Source organism: Serinus canaria, chromosome 12 (genome assembly GCF_022539315.1).
Source record: "Serinus canaria isolate serCan28SL12 chromosome 12, serCan2020, whole genome shotgun sequence".
In the NCBI taxonomy this organism is placed as follows: Eukaryota; Metazoa; Chordata; class Aves; order Passeriformes; family Fringillidae; genus Serinus; species Serinus canaria.
The window spans coordinates 18,152,924-18,168,489 of NC_066326.1; the positions used below are offsets into that span (position 1 = coordinate 18,152,924).

A 15,566-nucleotide genomic window follows, 5' to 3' on the forward strand; every position below is an offset into this window, starting at 1 on the left:
AAGTGACAAATGCTGAAGAGCAGATGTTAAAAACAGCCCCAAGATGACAAATAATTGTTGGTGTGTGGTTGCTGACAGAAGAGAAGAACAGTGAATTTCCTGTGAGGCTGCCCTGGTGCTGGCCAGCAGTTGATAAAAATTCCATTTCTTATTGCTTCTCACAGCCATGTGAATCTCTCAGAGCTTGTTCCAAGTGCAGGAGCTGAAATTGCTTTTTGTGTTGCAGATCTGGGACATGAGTGATGATGAAACAGTCTGAGCTGGGGTGCTGAGGAGGAGGAGGAGGAGGAGGCTCTGCAGGGCAGCCCTGCCTCTGTCTCTGCTGGGGCAGTTAATGATTGCTTACCCCTCCTGACTGCTGGGAAGACAAACAGCCAGAGCCCACGTTCTGCCAGGAATAACCTCTCTGGAAAAGCAGCCTCTGATGGACAGAGCTCACCATCTTTTCATGTTTATGGTGTAAATAACTGCAGCAATGTGCTCCTCTTCAAACCTGCTCTCTCTCTCTTTTTTTTTTTTTTTGTTTGGTTTTGGTTTTTTGGGTTTTTTTTTTAAAGCTTCTAAATGTGTCTCCCATTTAAAAACTGCTGCTTCAGTCACTCTGGGTGGTTGGTTTGGGCCAGGTTTTATTTTTATTTTGCTGCTCCAAGCAGCATTTCTGAATGGCTTTTCTCATCTCCCTCAGATCTGGGCCCCTTCCGATGGAATTGGTGAGGATTGGGCATTTTCTGCTCCTGGGAGTGAAATTCACTGTTCAGAGGTGGGGAGGAGTGGGGGAGCACCTGAGTCTGCTGCCTCCAGCCCAGGAATTATTTGCCAACAGGAATTTCAGGTGCAGTTGTTGTGGATGGGTCCGTGGAGCTGGGAAGATCCCTCCCATCTTTTCGTGCTTGGAGTGAAAAAGCCCAAAATGCATTTCCATCATGCTCAGGCCCCCCTGGAGCTCAGAGGAGGATCTGTTCTCTGCTAAAAAATCACTGCAGGAGGTGCTGGGTCATGGATTCAGTCAAAGCTGTGGGGAAATGCTTCAGTGAAAGGAGGAGTTTGTTCTCTGGGTGTGGTCCTGCAGAGCCCTGCAGGTGTTCAAAAAGAGCAATTCTCTTCTCCTCTTGGGTTGGCTGAATTTTGCCAAGTGGCTTGATAAGCAACAGCAGGAGTTTGAGAATCCTCGAGTTTAAAAAAAAATAGCTTGAGAAAAAATGGGGGGGTTAAAACATCAAAGTACATTTCACTGAAAATTGAATCTCTTGGTCTTAGCTTGGAATAGGTTTTGGAAGAGGAGGTTTGAAATCCTTTTCACAGCTTTTCATTGTGGGGTTTGTGAGTTAACTCACTCAGGAAAAATGCAAATCACTCCATTTCCCAGATATATTATGCAAATCAGTTGGTCAATCCAATTATTTCAGTTCCTTCCTCAACACGAGCTCGGAAGGTTTTCATTTGGGGGAGAACTTCCCAGCTTCTCTCTCAGCAGAACAAGTTCAGTCAGGTCAAGAATATGCAACTCCCATCTTCTGATCAGAAAATTGGATTTACTGAAACCTGCTGAGGTTGGCACCAAGTGTCTAAAACAGCAATTATTGTCTAAAACAGCCTTTATTGTCCAAACCAGCCATTATTTCTATTTATTTATTACCATAATCATGATACTTACATGATTTCTCACCTAGGGGAATGTCTGATTTAGGTACCAGAAATATAAAAATATATAGAAATATAAAAATATAAATGCAGTAAATTTTGGAACTCAGAGCTGGTAAATGTGGCCAGGCACTGAAGACTGAGGCTGAAGCCCTGAAATCTGCATTTTTAGAGCAGTTCTGCACATGATGGCTTGGCAGCCCTGTTTTCAGCCACGCCACAGTCCAGCTGGAGCCACGAGCTGCTGCCAGGAGAGTCTGAAGGGAATAATCTCCTTTTTGGATCTCTGGGAGCTGCTGAGCGTGCAGTGGGAATGGCTCTGCACTCTGGGCTTATCTGGGACTTGAAAGGTGCCCATCTCTCTGAGCCTGGTGAGCATCAGTGATGGCTGGAGGGAGCAGGCAGGGCTCAGGCTCAGTGCCAGGTGTGTCCCCCTGGCACTGCAGTGCCACCAGCTCTGCCAGCCTGGGCTCTGTCCTGGCCCTGGGCTCCCCTGGGGAGCAGAAACTCTTCACTCTGCCTTGGAATAGCTGCCCTTGTCTGACTAAAATGTTGGATTTGTTCTCCTCAGAATTGTTCTTCCAGCAGAGCTGCTGGGATTGTTCCCTCACTGGGAAGGAAGGGAGGAGGGAAGCTTCCATGTCTGTGCTCTGAGAGCATTTGAACTCTGGGGTTTGATGGGGTTTGATGTCCTTTTTCCCTTTCCTTTCCTCCCTTTTCCTTTCCTTTCCTTTCCTTTTTCCTTTTTTTCCTTTCCTTTCCTTTCCTTTCCTTTCCTTTCCTTTCCTTTCCTTTCCTTTCCTTTCCTTTCCCCACACCCCCAGTGCTGCAGGCTCCCTGCAGGAGGGCTCTCAGTGACTCCCACCTGTATCTCCATTCCCAGTCCATCCCCATTCCCAGTCCATTCCCATTCCCAGTCCATCTCCCCTCCCAGTCCATCCCCACTCCCAGTCCATTCCCAGTCCATTCCCAGTCCATCCCCATTCCCAGTCCATTCCCACTCCCAGTCCATCCCCATTCCCAGTGGCAGGTTTCCCCCACATGAGCAGGGATGGATTCTCCAGGCCAGGCTGTTGTAAATTGCTGCTTTTACCCAATTCCTGGCCATTTACTGACTGAGAACCCATTCCAAAGCACAAATGAATGTCCATTCAAACACCAAGAGCACATCAACACATTTATTTGCTGCCTTGTGTGCACTGCCTGCAGGATTTCTGCACAGAGCCCAGCTCCAGTGCTGGCTGTTTCCTGGGACAAGCTGAACTTCCCTTAATTCCTGGAGGAGCTGGGATTTGAATGTTATTTGTGCTGCCACCATGGCACCAGTGAAGAGAAAAACGCTGAATTCTCTGCCCTGGTGGCAGCCAGCAGTTGATAAATGCTGTCTGTGATTCCCTCTGACAGCAAATGTGAGCAGTAAGCAGTGAGGAACCTGAACTCCCACTGGGGAGCCCAGCCAGGGCTGTCCAGCTGTGAGCCAAACCTGCTGGGAGGAGGGAATGAGCAGCCTCAGGGGACCCTGCTCTCATTCTTCATCATCCCACTGGAATATCTGGCATTCTGTGGCAGCCTGCAGCTGTGCCAGCCCCACACCTCATCTGGGGACATTTAAATCTGCTAGCAGGTCTCACTGGAGAGCTCTGACACCACTTTTGTGCTTGAGCATTCAGGAGGCTGATGGAAGGAAGGACAGCTCCTGTTGTGATTTCCCACCTGTGCCAGCCGGGATTTTGCTCCTCCATCACTTTAGGATTTGGGAACCACATCCCTCAGAGGGAGGAGTGTGAAATTCCAGGGACTTCCCTTCCCTGGAGCCCTGCTCCATGGGGGTGGGTTTCCCTCAGGGACACCTGGGACTGTCCTGGTGCCACCACAGCCGTGGCCAGAGCCCTTCCCAGAGTGGCCACTCTGAGTCTGGAGCCCTCAGCTCTGGGATATTTGCCCAAATGTGCAAATCCCAGTGAGATCCAGGGATCGTGGCTGGTTGAGAAGGACCCACAGGAGCTCCATTCCCAGGATGGCTCCCAGGATCCAAGGACACCCTGCCTCAGCAGAAGGCAGCAGCACTGGAGGGGATCTGGCACAAACTGCAGTGACTGTTCCAGGCCTTTAAAATCATGGAGCTTGGAAAAATGTTTTCCCCTCCCTGTGTCCTCAGAGAAGCCCAGTGAGGTAAACTGAAATTCCCATTTTGTCATCTTGGATATTCTTAGCCCACTTTCTGCATGTCCCTGCCCTTGGCAAGGGGTGGCACTGGAGCATCCTGCAGGTCCTTTCCAACCCTTTGAGAATACAGGGCTCTAATCTTGTTCCTTTCTATAAATTCTGGCTGCTCACCTTAAACAGGTGCAACAGAAGTGTTTGCAAAACTGATGGCTCTGCCATCTATAAGCCCTTTATTTTAGTTTTTCATTTAGAAAACTCACTGAGATGGGCTTTAGTTCTGAGCTTTGCTCTGTGGAACCTTTTCCTAACTCTTGTTTCTCCCTCTTAGCGAGCCAGTTCTTCCTGAACCTCTGCCAACTTGCCTGGCTGGGGTTGGTGATGGAGCCAGAGAAGGATTTGGGTGGAAAAGTCCCTTTGGTCATCAAGGCCAAGGGTTCCTGCAGCCCTTCCAGCTCACCTCTGCTCTGGGGCTGTGCTGGGCCACAAAGAGCTCACCCAGCTCCCAGCTTCCCTTTGAGTTTCAGCCCCACCATGAAAGCAGTGAGATCCTGAGATCCTGGTTTTTGGGAGCAGACTTTGCTGTGCAGGATTCCCACCGGGGCCAGGGATGGCTGAGGTCACTGCTGGTGCTCAAGGACGCTCTGCCTCTCACACAGCCCACGAGTTTATTTTTATGGAGTTCCCCTTCAAAGAAGAACCAAATTTTGAAGAGCTCCAGGCGAGTCCCAGCTCTCAGTTCTCGTGGGAATAGGAAGGGTTGTCACATTCCTGCAGAGGAAAATCCATTTCAGGCTGTCTGCTCCTTCCATGTGCTCCAGGCCCCTCTGGCTCAGGGATTGCTGCTCTGGGACTTTGCATTCAGGCTGCACACAGGGAGAGAGAGCAGGAGCAGCTCAGTGCTGGGACTTTACTGCCAGATTTTGGATTTCTTCTTGAAATAACAATGCAGGGCTCTCCTTAGAAACAAGTGAGCATTTATACTCCAAAGAGAGCCATTAAAGAAGAATTTGCAACATGGGAAATTTTAGCTGACTTCATAAGAAACAGAGTCTGGAAGATGTCTCCAGCCTGTTACCATTTGGCTTCATTAATTCCCTTTTTTTCTTTCCCTTTTATTTCACTTTCAGTGCAGCTGATGTGCTCGTGCATATCCTGCCAGAGTGAGACTTCCCTTCCAGAGGCTGTTGTGCACCTTTGCTCTTGCAGAGCACCTGGATTACCTGTTTGAAAAGGCAGAAATGCTGCACCAGGAGGACTTTGGACTGTGCCAGGGTGTAAATTCCTAACCCATGGAAGCCCTGCCCCGTTTCCAGCTCTCCTTCCCTTCTCCAGAGCCCCAAACCACCACTCAGGCCATGCCTTAGGTTTGAAATTCATCTGGGGCTGCCCCCTCTGCTGCCTCTTCAGCTTCCCAGTACAACCATTTCTGGAAAGTTCATTTTCTTACCTGTGCAGGTCTGGAGGTACAAACACCCCAACAGTTTATTGAGTTTTCTTTCTCTCATTTTACTTTTATTGATAATTTCTCAGCAACCTCTCTGAGCTTTATTCCCAGTTTTCCTGGGCCAGAGCTGTTGTTTTGTTGCCATGTTGAAGGCTCAATCACCAGGCTGTGGCTCGTGCTCCCCTTTTTCTTCAGGCCAGCAGTGCTCATCCTTCCCCCAGTCCAGCTTGGAAAGGAACCCCTGAATGAGTCACCTGAGGATTATTTTAGCCAGGCTGGAGCTCCTCCCAGAAGAAGGAGCAGCTTCAGCCATCCCATGACTTGGGGCAGCACTTTTCCCACCTCATCTCCCAGCCCAGGTGATCTCACCCCAGGATGAGGGTGCAGGTGACTGCTCCAACTGTATTTAAGTTCAAGCTCTAATTGCAGCCTCACTAATTACATTATCAGCCTGCTGTGACTTAATTTAGCACTTTCTCAAGTGCAGTGGGATTATTTGGGATAGATTTTCAGAACCCCCCAGTTATTTGTCAGACTTTAACCAGCACAGGCTCCTTCTGCTGAATCGAGCCAGAGCTCCCTTGCCAGTGGAGCTCCTTGGGCTTAGGGAAAGAGGGACAATCAGGAGTTCTAAAAACAGCCTGGGCTGTGTTTCCTGGCTGCCAGGGAGCACCAATCCTTCCATCCATCTCCCTAAATGCCTGTTTCCTCCTGCTCCTGCTGGATGTTTGTGGAGGACATTGATAGGAAGCACAATGGGCTTTGTCTCTGCAGTGAAGGTCACGTGCCTTTCCTTCTCAATGCAAAAAATGTCAAATTGCTTCTTAACAAAATATTGCAGTGAGCTAACAGGAAAGGACAGGAGCAGCTGTGCTGCTCCAAATCAGAGAGTTTCCAACGTGATTCCTTGTCATTTCCCTCCTCTCCCATCCAGTTACTTTCTGTTCTTGCATTCCTTGGCTGCGGGTTGCTGCCTCAGTAGTCTGAGCATGCAAAAACTCAGGCTCGTGTGGAACTTCAGCCTTGGCACAGGGACTCTGGGCTTGTGCAGGATCCCAGCAGGATGAATCACTGCTTGGTGTGTCAGTGAGATCCTGCTCTGCCCTGCAGCACCAGGGCTGGGGAGACATTCACCTGCACAGCTGTGGGGTTCTGCCTTCATTTCTCTTCTGGTCTAAAGGTCTTCATGGTCTTCTGGTGGTCCTGGCTCATCTCTCAGGAGCTGCACTGGTGCATCCTGCAGGTTCAAGGCATGTGAAATGCAGGATGGAGGCTCCTTGCTGGGATGGTTCTGCTCCCAGAGCCTGGAGCAGAGCTGCTGGGATTGTGTCCTCACTGGGAAGGAGGGGAGGGGAGAAGCTTCCATGTCTGTGCTCTGAGAGCATTTGAACTCTGGGGTTTGGTGGGGTTTGGTGTCCTTTCTTTCCTCTTCCCTTCCCCTCTCTCCCCACACCCCCAGTGCTGCAGGGTCCCTGCAGGAGGGCTCTCAGTGACCCCCACCTTCATCTCCATTCCCAGTCCATCTCCAGTCCCAGTCCATCCCCATTCCCAGTCCACTCCCAGTCCATTCCCAGTCCATCTCCATTCCCAGTCCATCTCCACTCCCAGTCCATCCCCACTCCCAGTCCATCTCCATTCCCAGTCCATCCCATTCCCAGTCCATCTCCATTCCCAGTCCATCCCCACTCCCAGTCCATCCCCATTCCCAGTCCATCCCCATTCCCAGTCCATCTCCCCTCCCAGTCCATCTCCCCTCCCAGTCCATTCCCACTCCCACTCCATTCCCAGTCCATCTCCACTCCCAGTCCATCTCCATTCCCAGTCCATCTCCCCTCCCAGTCCATCCCCATTCCCCGTCCATTCCCAGTCCCAGTCCATCCCCATTCCCAGTGGCAGACTTCCCCCACACGAGCAGGGATGGATTTTCCAAAGCAGGCACGATTTTCCTTGCGGTTTTTGCTTTGTCTGGGAGTGTTTTTATTTTCATTTCGTGCTTCCAAGGCTGACTTTCATCCAGCCATTCCGTAGGTGGTGCCGCTTCCTCAGGAACCTGTGACTCAGGCCACGTTTAAAGGCCATGACATCACCAGCTCCCCCTTGGAGCTGCTGCTTCCCTGCCCGGGGCTCCTGCCTCTGCTTTCACACTGCCAGCTCTGCTCTGGGGGCTGTGTGTCTCAGGGATCAGGGATCAGGGATGAGGGATGAGGCCTTCCATTCCTGGAGGCTGCCCTGCCATTCCCAGGGTGCACCCCTGAGCCTTCTGAACAGCTGGAATGTCAGTGTCACTTCCCACGGGAGAGCCACATTTCTCCCCAGCTGTTCCTGAGTGGAATTCCTGCAGCCAGCCCTCTGCAGAGTTCTGCTGCTGAGCACTGGCTGCATTCCCTGCAGCTCCGGAGAGGGGAGCAGAGGAGAAACTGCTGAGCGTGGATTGCCAGCGTTATTGTGGAGGCAGTGAGAACAAAAAGTGTCTGTAAAAGGTGTCCCTTCCCTGGTGTCCCCTCCTGGGCAGGGAGGTGGCTCTGCCAGCCCTGTCCCTGCCGGGGGCATGCCCGAGGTTCTGCCCAGGACAGCCCGGGGGTGCTGGCAGGGGAGTGCCCTGGGCACTGCAGGGTGTCCCCAGGGCAGGGGCAGCAGCTGGCCTGGGGGGGGACACAGCTGGGCAGCTGCTTCTGCCTGGCCAGCAGCCCTTGGCCACCAGGTCACTGCCAGTGTCATTGTCACTGTGTCAGTGTGTCACTGTCACTGTGTCACTGTGTCACTGTCAGTGTGACAGTGTCATTGTCACTGTCTCTGTCAGTGTCATTGTCAGTGTGTCACTGTCAGTGTGTCACTGTCAGTGTGTCAGTGTCACTGTCAGTGTGTCACTGTCAGTGTGTCAGTGTCACCGTCCCTGCGTCACTGTGTCACTGTCACTGTCACTCTGTCACTGTCACTGTGTCACTGTGTCACTGTCACCGCCACTGTCACTGTGTCACTGTCTGTGTCACTGTCACCGTGTCACTGTCACTGTCACTTTCATTGTCAGTGTCACTGTGTCACTGCCACTGTCACTGCAGCAGGAGTATCAGTGATATTTTTGCCCAGTTTCCAGGAGGAATGATGCACCTGACTCCATCTTATCAGAAGGCTAATTAACTACTTTATTGCACTTATTATTCTATATTACATTACATCACCTCTGCACTGACTGTGCCCAGCACTGCACTGCCCAGAACTTTGTGACAGTCCTGACACACACCTGGATTTAATTGGTCAGTGAATCACAACACTCACACCAGAATCCAATTATTAGAACCCAATCTAATAATCTAATTATTATTATCTAATTCCCTTCAGGTAAGCAATCTTCCACAGTGCATTCCACTGGTGAACAGCACAAATAAATGAGATAAGAACTGTTTTTTTCCTTTCTCTGGGGTTCAGAGAATGTGAATCCCAGGAATATTCTTGGGAAGTGACACCTTGGCTTCCATGGATTTGATTGGCCAATGAATCACAACACTGACACCAGAATCTGATTATTAATTCCCTTCAGATAAACAGTCTTCCACAATGCATCCCACTTGTGGACAGCACAGATCAGAATTGGGATAAGAATGGGATAAGAATTGTTTTTCCTCTCTCTGAGGCTCAGAGAATGTGAATCCCAGAAATTTCTTGGGAAGCTGTGCCTTGCCTTTCTCTGTGAGGGGAAATGCAGCAGGAGCTGCCTGGAGCTCAGAGGAGGCAGGGCAGGAATGCTGGCCATGGCAGGAATGTGTGTGAGTGCCAGGCCATCACCCAGCTGCTCTGGGCAGCTCTCCTGGGCTGGGCTGGGCTGGTGGTGTGCAGGGCACAGCATCCCTGTGCCAGGCCCTTGCTCCAGCAGCAGCAGCCTTGGAGCTGGCAGGGCTCTGCAGCCTTTGGGGTGGCTCTGCCTGCCCAGTGAGAGCCCCCAGGCTGAGCCCCTGTGCTGGCAATTAAAGCAAAGCCCAAAGGGAGGTGGGGTCAGGGCTGCTCTGGGTCATGGGCTTTCTTCCAGTGATGCCAAACTCTGGCACTGCTACAAATAAAGTTATTTTTCAGATGGCACATTAGGGCAAAGCTCTCAAGAAAAGATTCTGTATCTCTTCTGCATCTTCTACTTTTTCTGATTTTTTTTTTTAAATTCATCTTAGCCTCCTAAAGTTGCTGTTGAGTTTCCCTTAGGTCCTTTATTTTCTGAATTACCTTATAAATTATAAATACCTTATATACACCTTATATAAACACCTTACCTTACACAGAGGCTGTGATTTTAAGGAGAAGTTCTCCCTGAAATCCCACCCAGAGGAACGATCCTGTTGCTCTATCCCAGCAATTCCTCATGTTTGGCACCAAGCTGGGGGCACTGAGATGCAGGTGCTGTGAATGTGGTTCCATCCCCACTATTTGCCTACCAAAAGGCAATTTCCCTCTAACAAACCATTTGCTGATGCACGTCTCCTGCATGCATTCAGGCACTCTTGGTGATTTTTCCTTGGGCAGTGGTTGGGAGGACTGAGCTGTAATTTCTGCCCCATGAACTTTAGCAACACCACAAACCTAAGCCAGGTTTTTTTAGGCCTGGTTTGCAAGGCAGGGGTGGAGCAGGTCACAGCTTTGCCCTGTGGCTGGACAGATCCTGGTTTCACTTCCAGCCCCGATGGGATCTGCTCGTTTCTTTTCCTGTGGATGGTATTTGGAAATGTCATTAAGAGATTCAGTGAGATTCCTTCCAGACAGCAACTCCTAAAAGTCCTGTGGGAGCAGAGAATAACAAAATACCTGTGATGGGAGATACTGGAGAAGAATGGGACTGAAATGTCCCAGGGCTGCCAGGGGGTGACACTCAGGACACGGGGACGTGCAGCACAGCACGATTCAGAGCATGACCAGAGCCCTGCTGCTCAGTTATTCTGTTCCTTCTGTTGCAGGTGAACTCAGGCATTTCCCAAGCCAAGGTGTCACAGTTTGGGGTGCAGTGCCATGAATTACTGGGATTTTGGAAAACACTGCTGTTTCTAGCACACTGTCCTCCCTGTCACTGCCACAGCCACGGGAAGGGGGAGCAGAGCTTTGTCTGCCCAGAGCTCCCTGGGCTGTGAGAGGCAGGAACAGCCCTGAGGGTCTGGGCTGCTCCAGAGGGCACAGCAGGACCCAGCTGGGTGGAGGAGGTAGTGCAGAGTGTGGGGTGGTGCAGCTCTGCCCCCCCTCTCACTCTGTCCCTGCCTTGCAGCTGAATTGGGACAACTGCTCCAGGAGCCACTGCCCAGGTCCTGCTCGCTGGAATTCACTGGCCTCAGTTTGGGGGCTCTTTGGTGGAGTTTTAAACTGGTGTCAGAGTTCTGAGAGAAGCCTGGTGTCAAATGGAAAGACAATCTCACCCTAAGCATGCATTTTTCAAAGTTGTGTGTGTGAAAGAGGAATAAATAAAGCTGAAATAAACCTGAAATAAAGCTGAAATAAACCTGAAATAAAGCTGAAATAAAGCTGAAATAAAGCTGAAATAAACCTGCTCTCACCGTCTGGCTGCTCTCTGGTTCAGTCTGGCTCTTCCTGCAGGTGTGCTCTGGGCAATGCCAGGGTGGGCACGGGGCTCTGGGGCACAGATCAGCAAACCCCAGGAAGGGCAATGGCATTGGAATGCTCTTGTGTAAAGGGAATTTCTGGGTTTGAGGCTCTTCCCCATCTCAGTGCCAGGAGCTTGGCTTTGTCCCAGTGACCCCAGAGGGACTGGGATCCACACTCAGCTGGAATTGGGGTCAAGGAGCTCAGACACCCGGGCTGAGAGGGGCAGGGGTGGTGGCTGGGGGCTGCCAGCCTGCACTGGCACTGCCATTCCTGTCCCCAGGAACAGCTGGATCCATTTGGTGTGCCTTGTCTTTGGGCATGGAACACAATTCAGAAGCCAGTAAGAATCTGGCTTGGATTTTTTTTAAATAATAATTCTTAATTAACAAGCATTTCTTAATCCTGATCATATATTATAAATATCCTCCAGAGGAGAGCAAAAAGGGGTTTGTTCACTTCCTGAGTGAGCTCAGTACAAAGTGTAAATAAGTTGCCATGCCCTGTAATTTGTTGGGCTCTACAGGGGTGTTACTGATATTTTTGTGCTTTACAAACCTTCCCCACTGTTGTCACTGGCTCTTTTCCCCAGCTAAACTTTTCACTAGGAAAAAAAAAAAAAGGTACAAAACTTCCATTATGAGAGAAGAGCAAGTGAACTGAGAAATCCTTTGGAAGCCTCCCCCACTGCCCAAATCTCTGCTGCAGGGGAGCTCCAGCAATCCTTTTGTCCATGTTTTCCTTCCCTGCCTTGTTCCAGCTCTAGATGGGAGATGTGGAGGGGCAGAAGAAGAGGAGGAGCCTGGAGGAGAGGCAGGAAAAGCAGCTGGAAGGAGCCCAGTTTGGAGCTTTCCCAGCCCAGGGATTGTCCCTGGTTTGGGCAGCCCCAATTCATCCCCCTGGCTGCCCAGGGTTTGTCTCTGGGGAGCTCTCCTGAGACTCAGCATCAATTTGATTTTATTTTGATTTTATTTTGGGGTTTCCAGGTTTTGTGGAGCTCCAGGGAGCTGTGGCTGTGAGGCTGCAGAGGGTGCCAGGCAGCTCTCAGCTCCTCTGTGCAGAAATGCAGTGCAATTTCTCTCTTGCCCCCCAGCTCCACTCAGCAAGGGCAGCAATGCAGCTCTGAATTTGTACCTCCAGAGCAATCCAAGCAGCAGAATTGCTTGGGCACGCTCCCCAGCCCTGAGCAGAATAAATAAACACAAATCTGGAGGGTTCCCTTGTGATTGTGCAGCTCAGTGAGCACCCCTGGGCTCCCCAAAGCCCATCCTGGCTGGGAGCTCTGGCACAGGTTGGGTTTGAGGCTGGGCTGGAGCTGCTTCCCACTCTGGGGTGCAGAGCTCAGCAGTGGAGGTTTCCTGGGGGAAAAGCTTTGCTTTTCACAAGTCTGGGTAAATTGCAGCTTTCTCAACTCTCCGAATGCTGCTGCTCTCCCTGAGCTGGGGTTTTGTTGTTTTGTGCTCCTCCAATTCCCAAGGATCTGTTTTCTTTTTTCTTTCATTTCAAAACGAACCCATCTGTTCTGTGGCCTTGAAAATGTGGAGCTAAATGCCTCAAGAACAGAATTAACTCCAAATGTCATCATTCAGAACAACCTGATTTTCATTTGGCTCCTGAAAAATTGGGGTGAAACATTTCCTGAGTGTTGGGAGTGCACAGAACAGTGGTGAGATATCCTCTAGAATTGCTCACAGGAGTTACAACCCAAATATTTGATGGCAAGGGAGCTCTGCAGGCCCTGCAGCACCCTGGGTCTGAGCAGGGCAAACAGCCCCACAGCAGTGGGGGTTTGTGCCAGCAATATAAAAGCAATGCTCTGGATCTGTTCTTTAGCACCAGAAAGGCAGAAAAGCAATTTTTGGATGGCTGGGGAATTGTGTAAAGGAGTCTCCAAAGTGCAGAGTGAGGTGTGAGCCCTTTAGCTGTGCTGCTAAAATGGACATTTCTCTCAGGGAGATCCGTGGGGTTTGTCTGGGGATGTGTCCCAGGAGGGAGAGGAGATGGATCAGCCATGGGGCAGTGCTGAAAGCAGCAACCTTTCCCTCCAAACTCAGAACATTTCCTGCCTTCTCTTTGTCTTTGATGATCCCTGGAGGGTGGAGCTGCATCGAGTTTGATCCTCAGCCTTCGCCCCAGTGCTTTCCACATTTCCTGTGAGAATTGGTGGGACCAAAACTGCATCAGCTGCCACAGGGCAGGGCAGGAGGAGAATCCCACACTGCTCTGGCTGCATTTCCAGGCAGGAATTGTTTATTTGCTGGGTTAATCACTCAGAGGTACAGACGTGTCAGCAAAGTCAGGGTTTGATTTACTGCTGCTGATTTTGCATCATCCTGAAAGGTCAGAGCTTGACTCACAGCCTGCATTTGTGAGCCTGGCAGCACCCAAAGCATTATTTTCTGTTGTGAGGAAATCTGGTGAAAATCTTTAAAGCAAGCCCTGGGATTGTTTCAAATGGTGCCTTTGCAGTTCTTGGTTTTTTCTTCATTTTCCCACCTGAAAGCTCCAGGTTTGAGTGAATGACATGAATGACTTTGCCCAGGGAGCTGGAGGCTGAATCAGCTGTCAGGGGAGGGGAGCACAACAAAGAGCTCTGAAATAAGACAATTGATGCAACATCTTTAAAAGCTGAAGTGCGTTTTACCTTTCTGTGGTTGATGATTCTGTGTCCAGCCAGTCACACCTTGATCACAGCAAAGAAAATGTCTGGAGGGCTTTTAGATGTTCTTCTCCTCTGGGCACTTTCCTGATGTGTCCTTGGGGCTTTCTCACAGCAAAAGGGGAATTATGTACCTGTGTATTAATGGGCTGAGTTCTAGGGGAAAAAATGAGAATATTGCTTGCATTTAACAACCAGGTCTGCTGGTCATTACTGTTAATTAATTAATGGGACTTGCAGGTTAATAAATGACCTCTTTTCATCTTGATTTTCCAATTCCTGTGGGAGGCATGAGAGCCACTGGGAAGGAGAGAAAGTGCCAGAAGGTTGGTGTTAAGGTGAAAAGCCTCACAGCAGAGGGTGACTTTATTTTTAGCAGCTCTGGTTTGGGGTGTGTTTGTGGGCCAGGAACTCCTCAGAGCCTGTGAGGAGTCAAACCTGCAGCAGCTTCACTCCAGGCACGGCAGGGAAATCAAGAGAAAAGCCTTTGTTCCCTGGGGGCTGTCTGAAGTCACCCACTCTTTCTTCTGGGGAAGTGGATAAGCTGAGATTTTCTTAGCAGGAGCCCAAGAACTCGTCCCTTGGAAGGAAAAAGGAAAAGGAAAAGCCCTTGCTTTGATCTGTGGGTATTGTGAGTTCTTCCCACTATTTTCATCTCTACTTCCCCCCTCAAAACAAAACCAGGTAAGTGAATATTGCAGTGTGGCAGTGAGAGCAGAGGTTTAGGCTTAGCCTGGGAAACATTATTTTTTAAATGAGTTGAATAATTTTTTTCCTCTTTCCTTCAGAAATCCTGTATTTTTTAACTCCCCAGAACTACTCCATTGGTTAGATTTTAACACAGGAGCCAGATGTCATTAACACAGCTCTAGGCAGAGTGTTTTACTGTTTTCAGGAAGCTGGAGAGCAGAGCTTTGTCTTTTCCTGGATTAAAAAAGGTAACCCTGATTGCCCAGCTAGCAGAGGCTCTCAGAGGGGCTCTGAGTGCAGAGTATTCCCCAGAGTGAGTGAGCACTTGGAAGATAAGCAGCTCTTTGACTAGGAAATGTAGCAGGGTTTGGCTGACACAGCCTGCTGTTGACAGATGCCTCTGTGGCTCTCTGTGATGGAGAGAAGACAGATGTTCTCCCTGGCATTTAAGGAAGCTGCTGCTTAGCAAAATAAAATGTAAAATTTGACTGAAAACATTGAGAGGGTCTCATGTGACTGCAGTGACCTGTGGCACTAACTGCTTTGTCATGATGTGAAACGAGCCTGTGGAAATAGAAATTCTGTATTTCCCAGCTCTGCTGCACCACAAATGCACTGCAGTGGGAACATCCAGGTGTCACTGATGCCGTGCCAGCCATTCCCAGCAGAGGAGCACCCCTGGCTGTGGATGCCCGAGTGCCACAGCAATTAGCAGCTCTGAAGCCCTGAGCCTGCCCCTGCTGGTCGGACCTGGGCTCCTGATCCTCCCCAAGGGAGAATTCCCTCTCTGCTGCTCCCTGGGGATGCAGCAGGACAGTGGCCACAGGGAAGGGGCAGCTCAGGAGCAGGGAATGGGCTGGGAATGGGCTGCTGCTGGGCACTGCTCCCACTGCAGCCTAAAAATCCACATTTCAATGATCCTGGCTGTCCTATAGCCAAGAAAGCACTAGAGGTGGCTGCTCCAGACAGGGGCAGAATGTTCCTATTTCAGAAGAGGTTAAAACAATTATTAAATGGATTTCATTTCTATCAAGAGCTGTTCAGGGATAAAATGTGCCTAATCATAGCTTGCAATCCAGCTGTGGGATCCCTGTCTGCCCAGGGAAGAGAGCTGCACACCTGGAGCACACCTGGGGCTGGGGCTGTGCCAGAGGACAGGGATCAGGGGCACACAGAGGGCTTTGCATTTCAAACAGGCTCTAAAGACAGTGTCAGCACCCCTGGGCCAAGCCTAAGGGTGCCAGCCTGGGGAGTGCCCAAATGACCCTGGAGATGCTGCTGGGGGTGGCACACTGAGAACGTGAGCTGGTGGCAGTGCTGGGACACCAGAGGGGTCTCCATTCACAGGGAGCCTGAGCAGTGCCACTGCCAGGCCCCTGAGGTGCCCTCAGTCCA

At 50.4% G+C, this 15,566-nt stretch overlaps 1 protein-coding gene across 3 annotated transcripts in view; it reads left to right on the forward strand.

Annotated features, from left to right (window-relative positions):
* ATG7 (autophagy related 7) overlaps nt 1-10,770 on the forward strand; it is a 109,296-nt gene extending 98,526 nt beyond the window's left edge. The window contains exon 19 of one of the 3 annotated variants that reach the window (XM_050979213.1): nt 10,491-10,770. In XM_050979213.1, the coding sequence (XP_050835170.1) occupies nt 10,491-10,643 (153 nt within the window). In that variant the 3' untranslated portion in view covers nt 10,644-10,770. The other 2 variants (XM_050979212.1, XM_018914937.3) reach the window with 2 other exon arrangements.
* Nucleotides 10,771-15,566: the final 4,796 nt, after the last annotated feature.